The sequence below is a fragment of the Schistocerca nitens genome, chromosome 1 (assembly GCF_023898315.1).
Source record: "Schistocerca nitens isolate TAMUIC-IGC-003100 chromosome 1, iqSchNite1.1, whole genome shotgun sequence".
Classification (NCBI taxonomy): Eukaryota; Metazoa; Arthropoda; class Insecta; order Orthoptera; family Acrididae; genus Schistocerca; species Schistocerca nitens.
Genome location: NC_064614.1, coordinates 758079363 through 758097656, shown reverse-complemented (window position 1 = coordinate 758097656; position 18294 = coordinate 758079363). Strand labels below are relative to the sequence as shown.

The window sequence follows — 18294 nt, the reverse complement described above, 5'->3', positions numbered from 1 at the left end:
AAGGTGAGCCAAAGGTTGCGTTTCATTGGCAGGACACTTAGAAGATGCAACGAGTCCACTAAAGAGACAGCTTACACTACACTCGTTCGTCCTCTGTTAGAATATTGCTGCGCGGTGTGGGACCCTTACCAGATGGGATTGACGGAAGACATCGAAAGGGTGCAAAAAAGGGCAGCTCGTTTTGTATTATCACGTAATAGGGGAGAGAGTGTGGCAGAAATGATACGTGAGTTGGGATGGAAGTCATTAAAGCAAAGACATTTTTCGTCGCGGCGAGATCTATTTATGAAATTTCAGTCACCAACTTTCTCTTCTGAATGCAAAAATATTTTGTTGAGCCCAACCTACATAGGTAGGAATTATCATCAAAATAAAATAAGAGAAATCAGAGCTCGAACAGAAAGGTTTAGGTGTTCGTTTTTCCCACGCGCTGTTCGGGAGTGGAATGGTAGAGAGAGAGTATGATTGTGGTTCGATGAACCCTCTGAAAAGCACTTAAATGTGAATTGCAGAGTAATCATGTAGATGTAGATGGTTGTTTTGTCATATTTCCTTCACACACACACACACACACACACACACACACAGGAGAGAGAGAGAATTTGGAAATGTCATTAATTTACGTAATTTTACAAAAATTGTTGGGACAACTTGTCCACGAGGTGCACACCCAAACAGACAATTATTTCTAGTAAGACATAAGTCTACGTCAGTTTACATATTCAACCCAAATAAACTTTGTCTAAGGATAAGGAATTAGTAGAATAATGATTTTTACAATCTGTACAAAGATCCGCTGCACTCAGCAATGAAGTTCATTGGCTTCCAGCTAAATATTTATCTAGAAATTTCAGTCACAAACTAAACTATGCAACTAACAGATGCAGTGAACCTTCCTATTAGTAAACCAAAAATCAGGAAAACAACTTTTCTACATTAAAGTATTCTGCACACACCATTCTGTGGCACTACAATGCAAGGATAAGTGTTTCATAGCACAGAATTACTTACTTCTCTGTCAGAAGATACAACGATCTCAAGAACATTTCTGAAATATAGAAACGAGAGTAGCTGTACTAGAAAAATGTTCTTTTATTGGCATTATTAAGCAGATGTGACTAAGAAACCATCCAAGTCACTCAACAGAAACATTATCTATTTAAAATCCTCTGAAAATAAACTAATTACTTACAGCAGTTGGACTGATATGTTCAGGAAGGGTTGAGCGCCAGGTGTCAGGTTGGCCATCGTCAGAGGGATACTTCTGGCGGAATCGAATAGTGAAATGTGTGATTTCATACCCTCCATCTTCAGCTACATCCCACATCAACAGTGCCAATACAGTAGAGGGACGAACAGTGACATTAACTAGTGCTGGCGGAGGAGCTGAAACATATTATTATTAAGCCAAACTTCGATCCATAACCCCCCTGCGCCCCCCTCCCCACATACACAGATTCTTCAAAAGAAAGAGATACATATTGCCTACCCCTAACCTCCTCTCTCCAAGGCATCCCCCACCATTACCAAACTAACAAATTCTGGATCCTTAATCCCACATACCAAATCTTAATTTTTTTTTTCCTTACAATGATTCAGTTCCTACATAGTATCACATTTCAAATGCATCAAATCTCATCCCATCCACAAACTTCTTTACTCTGTTGAGTCTGCAACACAGTTCACATTTTTAGATATTAGGTCTGCCTAAAGTAAAACAGCTTTGTTTTATATTTATCATTGAAAATGAAAATGTTTTGTATATAGCTGATCCAAATTCCAAAACTAATGGCAGGAAAATATGCAAAACACTGAGTACCATTAACATTATAAGTTTATACAATTTAACACAAATTCCTTAATTATACAAAGGGTATCACCACACATTTTGATGTTCATTGAAGGAGGTATTTTATTGCTTTTAGCTCTATGTATGAATGAAGGAAGGAAGGAGAGAAAGTAGGTAAATTACAAACATTTTATTAAAACCACTGATCCAGTGTTCTCTTAGCAGGGCAAGGACAGAAGATGACAAGGAAATGGTCAGGTCTGATTGAAAGAAACATCCTGGCAATACATTGTAGAACTAAAGCTGATTGTCTACCCAGGAATTTGAGCCATTGTACCTCAAAATGTGTGGTCTTTACTGTCACACCTCACTCAGTTTGAGCAGTCTGCTTTTCTTGTCTTTCTCATTTCAGTCATTATGTAAAGTAATTCTACTTCAACAGTGGCAATTTTTATTTCTGCTTCTTCAACATTGTCCTCTCAGATTTGAGCTTCTTAAATGCCATTGTTCTAGTTGTAGTTTTCAGTCAAAAGACTTGTTTGATGCAGCTCTCAACACTAGTCTATCCAGTGAAAGTATTTCATTTCTACAATAACGATGTAGGCTGAAGCAATGAATCAAAATTTTTACCACTGCCAGGATCTGAACCTGGATCTTCCACTTACTAGGCAAATGCACTAACTGCTGTGTCACACTGGCACCGCGGCTAGTACAGCTGCACAGATTACCCTAGTATGTCTTCCTTTCTGATACAGATTACAGTTCAGGCCTCAGCCTACTGTTATTCCCCTTCTAAACTCACATCAATGCTGTAGAGGCTCTCCAATATTGGGAAAGCACCTTAGCAATGAGCAAAATGGGGTTAATGCTGGTCAAATATTACTCATAAATGGTTGATGTTCTTGAGACATATTGAGTTTGACCTTTATCTATGATAATGATGTAGGCTGAAGCAATAAATTAAAATTTGTACCAGTGCCGGGATTCAAACTTAGGCCACCTGCTTACTAGCCATATTAGTTTACTACTGCACCACATTGGCACTGCAGCTACCACGGCCCAGCAGTTTACCCTAGTATGTCTCCCTCCCTCAACACAAATTCCATTTCACGTCTCAACTGATTGCTATTACCCTTCTAAACTCGCATATGCTGCAGCACCAGTGTGGTGCGGTGGTTAGTGCATCTGCCTAATAAGCAGCTGGCATGGTAGCTCAGCGTGTTCAGTCAGAGGGTTAGCTCCCCTCTGTAATAAAAAAACTGAGTTAATAAATCAACAACGAACGTAAAAGGGTGTCTTACGACATCCGCCCCGATCAGATTCAACGAACGAAAATGAAACTATAAAAAAAAAAAGCAAGAGACCTGGGTTCAAATCCCAATGCTGGTATAAATTTTAATTCATTGCTTCTGCCAACATCATTATTGTAGGTAAAGGCGAAACACAGTATGCCTCAGGAACATCAACCGTGTATGATTAATATTTTATTTCTTGGTACTTTCCTAGTTTAACACCCCCCACCCCCTCCCCACACACACTTCCCTCCATCACCAAATTAACTATTCTTTGATGCCTCAATGTTTCCCATCAATCAATCCCTTCTTTTTGTTAAGTCAGACCACAAATTTCTTTTCTGTGAGTCAATTCAGGACCCTCTTCATTAGTTATCTAGTATATCTAATTGTTGGACTTCTTTGTTACCTCCATATTTCAAAAAATTATTCTCTAATTGTCTGCAGTGTTCATAAACCACAGTTTGCATTCATATAATGCAACACTCCAGAAATATTTTCAGAAAAAATACTTCCTGACAAAATTCATTTTGTCTTAACATATTTCTCTTTCTCAAAAAGTCTTCTCTGATTTTATCAATTGGCATTTATGTCAAACTTACTTCTACCATTGTGAGATAATTTGCTGTCCAAACAGCAAACTCATCTACTATTTTTAGTGTCATTTCGTATTACAATTTCTTCAAACCACCAAATTAAATTTAACACTGGAAAGTCTGGGACAAAATAAACTCATCTGATGTGACCAGCAATCTGAGGTGGATTGTGGGGGTAAGGAGATGGCATTGGATGAGGACGGCAAAAGATAGCGGGGTACAGGTGGGGGGAAGATACTGTGCTGCCTCTGAGAGCATGCAGGGACGTGGTGGGAACAGGATAGGATTGCTGTTGCAGAGATGGAACACTGTGCTGGAGGTGGTTGGGTTGAGGAGAGAAGTAGAGATGAGGAAGAACCATTTTGGCAGAATTGAAGGTAGTGTTGTGTAGTGCTGGAGTGGGAGCAGGGAAGGGATAGATTGGTGGACTAGACTAGCAAAAATAGAGGTCAGGGAGATCACAGGAATGAAGATTATGTTGTACGGAAGGGTCTCGCCTATGCAAGTCAGAAAAGCTGGTGTTGTTAGGAAGGATTCAAATGATGCAGGCTGTGAAGCAGTCTCAAAGTGAAGCACATCATGTTGGGCAACATGTTCAGCAATGGGTGGTCCAGCTGTCTCCTGGCCACAGTTTTCACCCATTTCATACCAAGGAGTCCCTCTCATACAGCCTAACTACCCACAGTCATCGCAACTGTAGGGATGAGAAGTCCCTTTCCAAATAAGCCAAGTGTCTCACTGAGACCTTCATAGACTAAAATTATCTCCCAACCTTGGTCAGAAACAGATACCTTATGCTTTGCCTCTCTATTGGCCTAGTACCTCCTACATACCCAATGTGTGGCAAACCAGGAGCACTCCTCCCATGAGTCAGTACCAGCAAGGACTGGAGCAACTGAACCACATTCTACACCAAGATTCCAACTACCTCTCAGTGTATATGCATTCTCTGTAACATGCTCCCATGTTGCCCACTATCTTCCTCACCCGTATCACAGCGGTGTTCTTCTTCCCATTAAACCTGCACAATATCCTTGTACATCCCTACTCCACACCTCTCCTAACCCATTGCCTCATGGCTCATATCCTTGCAATAGACCTAAGTGTAAGACCTGTGCCATACAATGTCTCACTACCACATACTCCCGTCCTGTCACAAGCATCCCCTATCCCATCAAAGACAGGGCAACCTGTAAAAACTGTCATGGACCCTACAAACTAAGCTGCAACCACTGTGTTTTCTACATGGACTTGACAACTACCAAGCTGTCTGCGCTATCACAAAATTGTGGCCAAGAGAAAGTTGGACCACTCAGTTACTAAATATTCTGCCCAACACACTGTGTCCCACTTCAATGGCTGCTTCACAGCCTGCACCATCAGGGCCCTTCCTAATACCACCATCTAACTGAATTGTGTAGGCAAGTCCTTTCGTGACAACATATCCTGTGATCTAGCAATCCCCCTGCCTCCATTTCTGCTAGTCCCAGTCATCCACATACCTATCCCCTTCCCTGCTCCCATTCCAGCACTACACGACACATACCTTCTACTATTTCTCTCCCCTCCCTTTTCTGCCCCCACCCCTCCAGCACAGCCTTCCGTCTCTGCAACAGTAGCCCTACCCTGTTCCCACCACAACCCTACATGATCTTCCCTCACCTCTACCCTGCTATCTCCCCCCCCCCCTCCAAATCCATGCCACCTCCTTACCTCCATCACCCAACTCAGATTGCTGGTCTCATCAGATGCACTTGCAGCCAGCAATCTGGTCACAGCGGCTGGAGGCAGTTGTGTGTGTGTGTGTGTGTGTGTGTGTGTGTGTGTGTGTGTGTGTGTGTGTGTGTGCGTGCCTGTGTGAATGTGCATGTGCTTCCCTTTTTCCACAGAAGGGCTTAGGGCAGAAAGTTTAAATGTTTAGCAGTCTTTGGATTGTGGCTGTCTGCAACTCAGCACCAACTCTGGGTAATGAGTAGAAATCTGCCTTTTCCATAATACTGTCATTAAATTTAGCAACACATTATCACATTCATTCTACACTAGTGAACAAAACTTAAGGATGATAGCAACTTTTGCATGACGTGCCATTGCAAGTAACATAGCTTGATGAAAAAAATGTAGACAGAAAGAACTGCTACAGTACAGCACAGAAGGCAACCAAAATAAATACACAATGAGATGAACAGCAGTTATACTTTTATTCAAAGACAACAATTACCTTGGAACCAATGCAATTTACGATGGCCCCCTGGAAATTACGAAAGGCATGATATGGTTCTCAATAGCGAATGTGTTCACCACAGACAGCATTCTCTGCCATGTGCTTCTTGTGATAGGGCATTCCATCCCTCCACCAGTGTAGTTGACGACTGCTGGATCATTGTTCATGCATGTAAACATGCTGCAATACATCTCACCAATGCATCCCACATATGCTCGACGCGATTTATGTCACGAGAGTGGGCAGGCCAATTCATTCACTGAATATCCCCTCAATAGCTCCTCCATCTGCACAGTCCAATGCTGTCATGCTTTGCCATCCATATAATGAAGTCAGGATCAAATGTACCCTGAAAAGACTCATGGGGAAGGATGCCAATGTCACAATAACATTGTAACAGTGAGTGAGTGTGCCATGTTCAGAGATTTGGAGTTCAGTGTGCCCATGCAACATTATGCCTCCCGACACTGTAACAGCCGGACCACCACAAGCATCACACTCAACAGTATTCCTGAATACATTGTGTGTCCCTCTCACTATATGAGGGTTTGTAATTCACCCAGGAATATTGTCGAACATGATTGTTTTGGTTGTCCAGGTGTTATGGTGTAAGGAGGCACAATGCTGCATGGGTATACTGACCTCCAAATCTCTGAACAAGGTACAATCACCGTCAATGTTATTGTGACACACACACCTTTTCGGGGGTTCACTCATTCCTGACTTCATTTTTATGAACGACAATGTGCGACCACATCAAACCACACAGGTGCAATAGTTCTTGGAATGACAATGTATATGGCACACAGACTGGCCTGCCCAACCCCTTACTTAAATTCCATCAAGTGGGTGTGGTATGTATTGAGGAGACATATGGCAGCACGTCCACATGGACCAACGACCGTCCAGTAGTTGTAACCCATATTGGTGGAGACACGGAATTCCCTACCACAAAAACTCCTTACCATCCTTGTGGCCAGCACAACAGCACATTGGAGAGCATGCATTGGCATCTGTGACAATCATAAATCCTATTAAGAATCATGTGCTGCCTTTTGTTATATCCAGAAGACCATTATAAATCACAGTGATTTCAGTATAATTATTGTCTCTGTATAAAAGTGTCATTTCTGTTTATCTCATTGCATATTTCTTCCGGTTACCATCTCAACTGTACAGTAGCAATTCTTTCTAAGTATGGTTCAAGGTTCATCAGGTTATGTTACTTGGCAGCGACACATCATACCTACTCAAGTTTTGCGCACCAATGTACTTTTGTTAATGTTAATCTTGGAACATCTTTTCAAGACTATTAATGCTGTTCAGTCTGTCACTGTTTCTGATTAAATTACAAAGTCACCAGCAAATATTAAAGTGTTCATTTCATCTAGTACTAGTAATTTACTTGTCCAAGGAGCATGTTACACCAATACAAAATTTGTCAACTTAACAGAAGGAAACATGTCATTTGTAAAAGCGCATGATCTCACACACCTATTTAATAAGGAGATAATAGGGCGTATGTTTAACCATGACCTTATTGATGGACACATCCCTGCATTTGTCTGAAGCAACTTAGGAAAACCATAGAAAATCCTAATGAGGATTGTCAGACAGAGAATCAGCCTCCATCCTCCTAAATCTGGGGCTAGTGTCTCAACATATGCACTATCTCATTTGGTTATAACTAATTTATAAATTTTTTCATGTTTGCACATGTTTTGACCAAGTTAGTACAGAGCAACTTAACACAGTTTCCAACAAAATTATTATAAAACCTAAAACACAACATTCCTAGCATAACCTTTCATGTTTAGGTAACGGGGTGCGGCAGTGATCTTCGAGAACCATGTAATATTCAATGATATGAACAAATGTGAAGATTTATCTGACTTTTTGCCTTGGGGAGGGCAGGGGGAGGGGGTGGTGGACAAAAGAGTAAGCCTTGATCTTTCAACATCCTCCAAGTCATTTATTTAATGATTTGACAATGGATTTTATTATGTTTATAAAAATGTCTAACAACTCATGAAAAAGAGGCATTTGAGTTAGTATGCAAAACAAAACAATTTCAGAGGAACAGTATTTTAAAAAACTGGATAATTATGGTTAATCTTCATGCAAAGAAATGAATAATACACTAGTGTTCATTATTACTGCTAAAAAAATATCCCTGTGAAAATTGACCTTAGTGAAAAATGAACAAGGGTTACTTCCCAGCTTCCAAGCATTTGCTTAAGCAATTGTAAATATCAGGTTAAAATCCTACAGAATACCTAATCAGTTTCCTGCCTACATATGGATCAAGTGAACATAAGTGAGATGGAAAGAGAAGGCAGACCAAGTCACAGATCATGTCTAGAAACAGAAATTAAATCTGCACAACAGGTAACAGACAGCTGGGGCTGATCCTTAAAACTTCCTCACTGCTTAGCACTACCTGTTGAATTAGAAATCAACCAGGAACTTTTACTTTGACAGACTACGTTCAATACATAGTTGCACTATTTCTTTGCAAACACACACAACTTCAATTTCAAAACTTTTGCAGAATGTGCCAGAAAACCACAGATTGTAGGTAATCTGTCATGTGAAAATAATTAAAAATGATGATGATGGGGTCCCATACTCCGAGGAGCGCAGGGGACGATGTAGGAGACCCGCACTGATGTACTAGGCAAGGTCCTAGCGGAGGTGGTTTGCCATTGCCTTCCTCTGACCGTAATGGGGATGAATGATGATGAAGATGACATCAAAAATATCCTTTCTGAAAAAAAGATTAACAGCTGATAACTAATTTTTCAGCTGTTTTTAAAGAGTGTGTTTGTGGATAAATAAATCTAACTGCAGCAGGGAAATAGGAAAACCTCATGTGAAAGATAGTGTCTGATTAAGTCTTATGAGTCATCATTCACCTTTTTCCACTGGTTAAATGCAACAAGGTGGCTGTTGTATGATGTTCATAGGAGGCATATCCAAAAACTTCACATAGTCAAAACATTTTAATTTGTGTAGGCTGTGACACAAAAAACTGATGAGTATAGCCAAAGAGGGCATTCTTTGCCAAGAGAAGTCTATTAGTATCAAACATTGATCTTAATCCAAGGAAGAAATTTCTAAGAATGTATGTTTGAACCACAGCGCTGTGAGAAACCAGGAAAGCGGAGAATCAAAGCTACTGAAATGTGGCACTATAGACGAATGTTAAAAATTTGCTGGACTGGTAACAGAAGGAATGTGGTTTTCCGCAGAACCAGCAAAGAGAGGAACATACGGAAAACACTGCCAAGAAACCGGGACAGGATGATTGAATATGTGTTAAGAGATTAGGGAATAACTTCCATGATGCTAGAGGGAGCTGCACATGGTAAAAACTATAGGGAATGACTGACACTGGAAAACATCCAACAAATAATATGGGCATGAGGTGCAAAAGCTACTCTGGGATGAAGCTGGCACAAAGGAGGAATGTGTAGTGGGTAGAATCAAACCAGTCAGAGGACTGAGGCAATAAATAAATAAATAATATTATTATGTAATTTATGTCTCCTTACAGTGGAATATCACTGTCAATGGAAAATGTGTTTTGGGCTTTGCACTAAATCAACAGTAGATAAAAGCATTCTAAAGAAGAAACTGCTGTAAATTGCCTTCTCAGTTATGTGTGTACAGAAGGTAACATAATGCTAATTAAATTCAAAATTTTAAATTCATTGAAAAAAGGGTGTGTGTATTCCCAGACAATGCTTTTCCACTAATGATGCATCTAAGTGTTGATAAGCCCAAGAATACCGTTAACAAAGAAACGGATACATACCCTACGCATGTCATTTGCCATTGGATGGTAGCTCCTGCATTAGAGAGAATAATGTTGAGATTTAACTGTTGATGTACACACACAAAATTAATGTCAAACACCACACGTCTCAAACTGTAATACAGACATGACAGTTTTGATGATGCCATGAACCTGGTTAATTCACCTTTACAAACAAAGAAAAAAAGATCAATTTACGGACAGGATTAATTTAACAGATAATAGGCGATAATTCTACAACTTCTGCAAAAAAGTAAAATCATTAGAGTGTAAACATACACAACTCTATCTGCCTTACAGAGGGATGCAGACTAGCATGAAAGGGTTTTGTTTCATTTCATGGGGTGTATATCACCATGCAGTAAACGTGCGAGGTATTTAACTTACTTCTAACTTCCACTCTGATTCTAGCCCTGACATCTCCGTTTTCTATCGAAAAACCAGGCCTGCTGTCAACAGTGCATAAATAAATTCCAGCATCTTCTCTTTCCAGATCTGTAAGAACAAGAGCTCCATCTGGTTGAATTCTTCTCCGTCGAATTTCTTCTCTTCCTTCTCTCACCCAAGAAACAATGCTGTCATTCACTGCCGAAGATTCATCAGACTTTGTACAAGGAAGAGTGATGTTCCCACCAAGATCTACAGCACGTTCTTGTAATTCCGGAATGTCTGAGGCATAGCAAAATCCTAAACACAGTATCAACAATACATGAAAATGAGTACTTTACTTTTCAAACATTTACGTTTCATAAACAAGTAGATGTCACATTCAGCGTGTAATTATATATTTAAGCTAAGCGAAACTTCGTTTGTATTCTTCCCAGTACGTACCTTCAGCGAAAACTGTTAAAAGAAATATATCAATTATCCTACGTATAACCATCCTCCCATTCTACGACAGAAATATTTCGAAAATAACAGAAAACAACATGTTTACTTAGATCCTGTCATTCTTCACAACCTTCCATATTTCTCGTCACTGACATCCACCCACCAAAGATATTACAACACCGGCTCCCAACATTTGCGGCGTATTATTACGATACAGATTGCGTAATCTGTTACCTGTCAAAATCATACCGGCAGCGAAATGTAGTGTAATTTAGGGATTTTTCTTCAGATTACGTCTACAAAATGTTATTAGCTTTATCTGTAAACAAATAATTACAAGGAATGTGGAAACTTGAAAGGTCATCTACGTAATAATAAAAACTGTAACGAGAAACTTAATATGATATGTTTGAAATACATTGTTGTTACATTATCGCTTATATTTGGCGATCAGGCTCTGTTTATTGCAGCTCACGTAATAAAAAATAAAAATGTGTGTATCTTGTTTGGTAACGAGAATCGGCTCAAAAGCTTTTTTGGGTACAATTTTGATGTTTAAAGAAAATAGAAATATGATTACACGGTTGATATATTCCATTAAATTATAGTACTCTTTCTAGCAGGAGCGTGTGAAGGGGAGATCGTGGACAAAAGTAACATTTTGCATATTGCATTTTTTAAAATCCTCCCTATAAACTTTTGAAACAAAAGGAACTAATGTGTGTGTTCTCTGAAGCTTTCCTAACACAAATGAATTTAGTTTCCACAAAATTACATATATTTGGTATTTGTAAAACTAATTTTAAGGCATCAGTGTACCTGTTACTTTTGTCCCCGTTACAGGGAATGATAGTAACACAGGTAGCTTACGAAAGTAACATAATAAGTTAAGCCATATTTTATTACCTAAAGGACTTATACAGTAACTTAAAGTACATTACCATTACAAAACATTAATTAAACATCAATAAACTTCAATTCTCATTCTTTTACAATTATTATATTAATTGAAATAGCAATTAATAGCACTGAACGAATTCAGGCTTTATGAGTAAATGTTGAGTGAGTCAATAAAAGGGAAAAGTAATGCATATCTTAGACCTATTCAGATTCGCAATTGTGGCACACGTAAATATCCCCCCCCTCTTTGGTACAAGCAACATGAGACCAACCCTGACATTCCCAACACTGAATCCATTTCTCTTTGGGACGACTGTGGCGGAAAGACTCGACACATACAAGGCAGTAGCTATCATTGTCTTCCGATGACGATTCTTCAGGTTTTTTCTGCTTTCGCTCTCTTGGCCAGCTGCTTTTTAAATTTAGCTTCTTTTCCGCTTTTTTTCGCCTGGGGATGGACCTTTAGCTCTTCTTCCATAGCCAGTTTCTCTGGAGTGTCGGTCAAAATTGCAGCTTCCTCCTTTTTCTTCCTTTTCTTGTTTCTTGCCTTGGACCTGCTTTTGGTAACGGACGAACATCATCGAGTGAAAAGGATGCGCGAACTAAAGAAGATGATTGTAAACCACTAGGTCCTGCATCACAGGCTGTGACCTTTGAAAGTGTTTTCTCGCATATTCCTACTGGATCAGGGTTAGATGTCCTCCCAGCTGGGCGATCAGTGACACAAGATAGTGCAAAATCGATTTCACTGAACGCATTCCTATTAAATGGTGTACTATACCTGTTCAGTGAAACCCTGCTGCAAGTTTTTGGTAGTTGCAGCAAGTGGAAGTGCTTCCCTTACAATTGAAGGGAAGTCATAAATTGACATGGCCTTTCCCAGATGATTCTTGATCCAGTTGTTAGCAAAAGCATTCGCCATCTTTTTAAATGGACCGTAAACTGAACGATCTAGAGGCTGCATCCTGTGTGTACAGTGCGGAGGGAATGACAGCGTAACAATCCCCTTGCTTTTGCAAAAATCCAGGCTCCTGATGGATATATGAGATTAGTGATTGTCGAGAAGCAGGAAACATTTGTGCTCAAAAATTGGTTTAGCAAATTTTACGAAATGGTACAAGAATAACAAAAATTCTTCCTCTGGCATCCAGCCACTCGCATTTCCTGCTCCAGTGCAACCAATAGGACCGTCTCGAATACAATGGTCATGATACCTCAAGCGAGGGAATACAAAGACAGGTGATATTGATGGCAATAGCAACAATGACAAGAGCGCCTCTTTCAGCCGGCTGCTGTGACCGAGCGGTTCTAGGCGCTTCAGTCCGGAACCGCGGGACTGCTACGGTCGCAGGCTCGAATCCTGCCTCGGGCATGGATGTGTGTGATGTCCTTAGGTTAGTTAGGTTTAAGTAGTTCTAAGTTCTAGGGGACTGATGACCTCATGTGTTAAGTGCTCAGAGCCATTTGAACCATTTTGCCTCTTTCAGCCGACGTAATAACTCCTACCTGCTTTATTCCCCGATTAGCAACAATCCTGTTTGGTTTCTGTACATTGGTGACACCTGTCTCGTCCATATTCCGGAATCCATGGGCTCTAACTTATATCTCTCCATAACGCTAGCCAGGTTGTTGAAAAAGGAATTCGATAGGGTTCATGTCTGGAGAACATGCTGGCCACTCTAGTCGAGCGATGTCGTTATCCTGAAGGAAATCGCTCACAATATGTGCACGATAGGGGCGCGAATTGTCGTCCATGAAGACGAATGCCTAGGTAATATGCTGCCGATATGATTGCACTATCGGTCGGAGGATGGCATTCACGTATCGTACAGCCGTTACGGCGCCTTCCATAACCACCAGAGGCGTACGTCGGCCCCACATAATACCAACGCAAAACAGCAGGGAACCTCCACCTTACTGCACTCGCTGGACACTGTGTCTAAGGCGTACAGCCTGACCGGGTTGCATCCAAGCACGTCTCCGACGACTGTCTGGTTGAAGGCATATGCGACAGTCATCGGTGTACAGAACGTGATGCCAATCCTGAGCGGTCTATTCGGCATGTTGTTGGGCCCATCTCTACCGCGCTGCATGGTGTCGTGGTTGCAAAGATGGACCTCGCCTTAGACGTCGGGAGTGAAGTTGCGCATCATGCCGCCGATTGCGCAGTTTTTTTAGTCGTAACGCGATGCTATGTGGCTGCACGAAAAGCATTATTCAACATGGTGGCATTGCTGTCAGGGTTCTTCCGAGCCATAATCCGTTGATAATGGTCATTCACTGCAGTAATAGACCTTGGGCGGCCTGAGCGAGGCATGTTATCGACAGTTCCTGTCTCTCTGTACCTCCTCCATGTCCGAACAACATCGCTTTGGTTCACTCCGAGGCGCCTGAACACTTCCCTTGTTGAGAGCCCTTCCTGGCACTAAGTAACAATGCGGACTTCATCGAACCGCGATATTGACCGTCTAGATATGGTTAAACTACAGACAACACGAGCCGTGTACCTCATTCCAGGTGAAATGACTGGAACTGATCGGCTGTCGGACCCCCTTCGTCTAATAGGCGCTGCTCATGCGTGGTTATTTCCATCTTTGGGAGGGTTTAGTGACATCTCTGAACAGTCAAAGAGACTGTGTCTGTGATTCAATATCCACAGTCAACGTCTGTCTTCAGGAGTTCTGGGAACCGGGGTAATGCAAAACTTTTTTTGATGTGCGTACATAACAACTTCTACCGTGTCGGAACTTAGGTATGCGTGCGCAATAAAAGTTTGGCTAATAGTATTTCTTAAGAATTCACGATTGTTTGTGTTCAGGATCATCTAAATTAAGATTTTGGTTTACGACGAACGACATTTTCACAACTGATGGAAGGATTGTTCTATGTCGAAGATACACTAAGTAGATCGTGAGCTCAATCGTCTGAGAAGCAAATGTTATTGATACAAATGCAAATGACTCCAAACCCCACAAATGAATTGTTCTGCGATATGTACTCCCCTGTGGTAGCTGCGAGCATTCCGTGGTACAAACTTCAGGTGCCTGAAGTACTGTGGGCAACAGATTCCCCATTAATCGGTATTAAGGAAAAACTATATTCTATTACGAGGAGGTTCTGAAAACTGTGCGGCGCTACACAGAGTCCTCAGGCGCATTCCCTCTAGTGTTTCGGAAGAGATCCACAATTTCGTTTTTGCAGTGTTTAGCTGGAGTCAGCCCAGCAGTGACTGCACTACTATGGCCCGCACTGTTTCCGCCATACTGCAGCATTGCTCAGTTTCTGCTGGCGTACTGGTTATTCTTCGTGTTTTACTGTCCCTGTTAACATACATCAATAAAACAAAAATCGCACTAAACTAATACTGAACCGCTGTAGCGAATGTGCACGCAATTGCGCTTTAAAAGGTATGTCGTTTGTAACGGGAAACAAACAGGTGCTATCCGTTGACACTGGAAGTTGTATGAAAAGACGTGAAGAGCAGCATTTGTTTGGGCTGATTCCACCTACACGTCGGAAAAACTGAATTGCAAATATCTGCCGAAACATTGGTTTGGGCTGACTCCACCTACACGTCGGAAAAACTGAATTGCAAATATCTGCCGAAACATCAGAAAAAAATACACCTAATGACTGTTAGAAAAGACACTATAACGTCGCAGTCTGGCTAACTCTCGATAGAGCTGTATATATTGACGTTATATAAAAAATCTATTTGGGCTGCGCTGAAATCCCACCGAGTGTGTATTATTTGTCACGATCAGGTCAAGCAATTACGTGCTCCCCGGCGTATTTAAACACAGCTACACGTAGGGATATATCAGTTCCTATTCCGGTAATAATCATAGCTTCAGTACATACACAACACCAATATCTTCACTAATGTTTTTCAGTTTACTAGAGCCTAATAGTTCGTAACAGAGCGATAATTTGTTTATGCGGCAAAGAGTACTTATGCACGCCGCGTTCCTTGGACAGTCAATATCGTTGCACAGATAATAATACTGTGTACACAATACTGAATGAATTGAAAGAAGTTATTAACGCAGTAATAACACTGAATGCTGGTTTATTGCACTATTTTCACATCCTAACATTGCCGTAAGGTAGTAACTTTTCCTATCTGGGTGGAATTAATGACGTACACTTCAGTCCAAGATATTATGCAAGTTCCAGAGTCCATTAATTGGTTTTACGAAAGTTAATTCTTTTCTCACAGTTCGGTTTCAAAGTTTAGTCTCTATATCGGTCCATCATTAATAGTTTCTAACTTTGGATAATGTCCAGTCTTTTATTGAAAATATTCAATTTAAGACAATTTCGAATCTTTCACTATCTGGATTCTACGTGATATCCTATTTGAAGTTACTGATTTACTTCTTACAAGTTCAGTGCGCCGTAGTAGATCGCAAATCTTTCGCTTTCAAAAAACGATCTCGTCGCGCCCACGTATACGAGCACACGCTGAGGAACGACTTGTTCCGGCAAACTCTCGTAACACAGTAACAATGCATGGCTCTTTCATAGGTATTACACACGATTCTCAAAGAGTACTCATAAGGAGTATTCTTTGAGGTCGTTCGTCCTACTCCGTGATTTCTAATTACGGTACTTTGCGATCCACTATGATTTTATTATGAAACTAATGGGATTCCATCTTTTTATTTCTTTCTTTTTCAAAACACTAAGCTACTTGCTACAGAATTTCTTTTCTATCTACGTGCTACTATTCAAGCAACATTATTCCAAAAAGGACTTCGTTTTTTTTTCTTTTTTTATGGAATTTGGAACTTGGTTTTTCGGACTTTTGGGCTTTGGGGTACTATTTTTTATATTCTTCATTTTTCGTCCAAAGGAAGCGGTGTTACAACACCCTGTGTAAGTCACCAACACATGTAGATAGCCGTCGAGGAAATAAGAGATGAACTGGGGAGGGGGCAGACAGAAATTTGGAAACACCAAAAACACATTACCATACCTGATAGGGTCTAGGGGATCCGTTGCTATTCAAAACAGCTTCCAGTCGTCTCTAAATGGATATAGGTCCCGCATGGTTTTCAATGGAATCTCATACCATTCGTCCTGCTAAACATTGGCCAATTCAGATAAAAATGATGCAGACGGACAGCGATCGCGCCCCCTTCTCTCCAAAGTGGACCACAAAGGTTTAATAATATTGGAATCTGGCGGCCGTGGTAGAAGAGGGAAACGTGACAATTCATCCTCGCGCTTTCAAAACCAGTGTTGGACGGTGCGAGTGTGGGGCGGCGGGTAAATAATCAGTATGGTCATTACTTTTGTTATGTCTTTATGAAAAAGACTCTTAAATTGTCTGTGCGGGCTCCCCACCTACCTTCACCGTTTACAGGAGCCTGAAAACCATTTTTACGGTCAGCCAGAGGAAATTCAATACGTAACTTTTCATTTGGTTCACGATTATTTCAAAATTCATTTTATGTGTTCTTACTATTTGCATATTACATTCATTAGAACCTGCAGTCATTTATTTTTCTCGAAGTCCGATAATATTTGTGAGTGCATTTATTACGAAGGTGAACTTCATTTCTTTCTATAGTCGGTAAAATACCAAACGAATTATTTCCAAGGTAACTTTGGCCCGTAGCTATATTGCAATTTTAAACTAAATGAAAATCGACAGTATTATTATCACTCTTGATTTTCACGAAATAGGTGACAGTAAACCAAACATAAAAATAGGCCCCAGTTTTTATATATCACCGCCTAAGATAGAATTCCGATAAATAATGTCTCGAAAAATTTATGCTCTTGATTATCAGATTCAGAATATAAGGCAAGTTTCGAGTAAGTACATGCAGTAATGTTATAATTGGCGACTTCAGATGAGGATTATTAGTAAAGGATAAGAGTTCTTTGAAAATATAATTATATTGTGTAGGGATTGTAAAACTGAATGCTCCATTATTATTTCGTTGTGTGTCTTGTTTTTCATGCATCACCAATGAATGAGACAAATCACAGCAACGACAAAAAAATAATAAAACGAAGGGAAGGAAAGTAGCAAAATGCAAAACATCAGGAAAATAACGTGCGAATGTCGATCGCAATGCTTCAGGTAAGGAAGCCGCAGTTCAAGACAAAAATCCTTGTGCTCTGAAATTAAGGAGTGAAAAGTATATGAAAGTGGCCTTTTCTTTTTTCTTGTGATTTCTAAAAAAGAGTGTGAAATTTTAATTACCAGGACCTGTCATTTAGTGGTACGCGCCACAAGATGGCGGAGTTGTGTTAAGCCAAAAGCATCATGTCGAGTCGTCGTTAGTTTTTTGTTTTTTTTCTGAGGTGGAATACAGTATTATATCTTTTGCGATAGATTTAATAGTGAGAGTATAAGTGTGTTTAGGCATAATTCATGGAAATGCGAAAAGGGAAAAAATGACCACAAATACGGAAATCGTCTTGTATCCTTCTACAGTCACTCAACGACGATACCTTCTCGTAGACTACGGTAAAAAGCCGCAGATTGCAGCTCATCCTGTCCATCACAGTATTTATCTGTGAAGAGAATAACAGTAGTGCTATCACACTTCAGTGGTGCATTCCTCATGATACCCTTGTCTGTGATCAACACTCGCCGTCGAGGACAACGTACTGGATTCTGTTACATAAGAAGTCTCCGAGCCACTCCCATTTTTGGGAAGCTAATCCGTAAGCTCGTATCTTCGTTGACAGTCTGCATGGGGCACAAGTCAGAACTATATGGAAATCTAAGAGTATGGAATCTGCCTGGTGTTCTTCAGCCACTGTTCACAGGATATCAAATAAGAAAAGGGAAAGCTAAGTTTCGCACGAGTGACGTCCCAAGGAAAATT

General features: G+C 40.5%; 1 protein-coding gene across 5 annotated transcripts in view; it reads right to left on the bottom strand.

Moving 5' to 3' along the window:
- The window catches only part of LOC126260938 (protein turtle homolog A), a 101087-nt gene extending 90393 nt beyond the window's left edge, over positions 1 to 10694 (bottom strand). For all 5 annotated transcript variants that reach the window (XM_049958448.1, XM_049958463.1, XM_049958455.1 and 2 more), the window contains exons 1-3: positions 10547 to 10694; positions 10103 to 10402; positions 1193 to 1386 (exon numbers count right to left, since the gene is read on the bottom strand). In XM_049958448.1, the coding sequence (XP_049814405.1) occupies positions 1193 to 1386; positions 10103 to 10402; positions 10547 to 10598 (546 nt within the window). In that variant the 5' untranslated portion in view covers positions 10599 to 10694. The remainder of the gene's footprint in view (positions 1 to 1192; positions 1387 to 10102; positions 10403 to 10546) is intronic.
- Positions 10695 to 18294: the final 7600 nt, after the last annotated feature.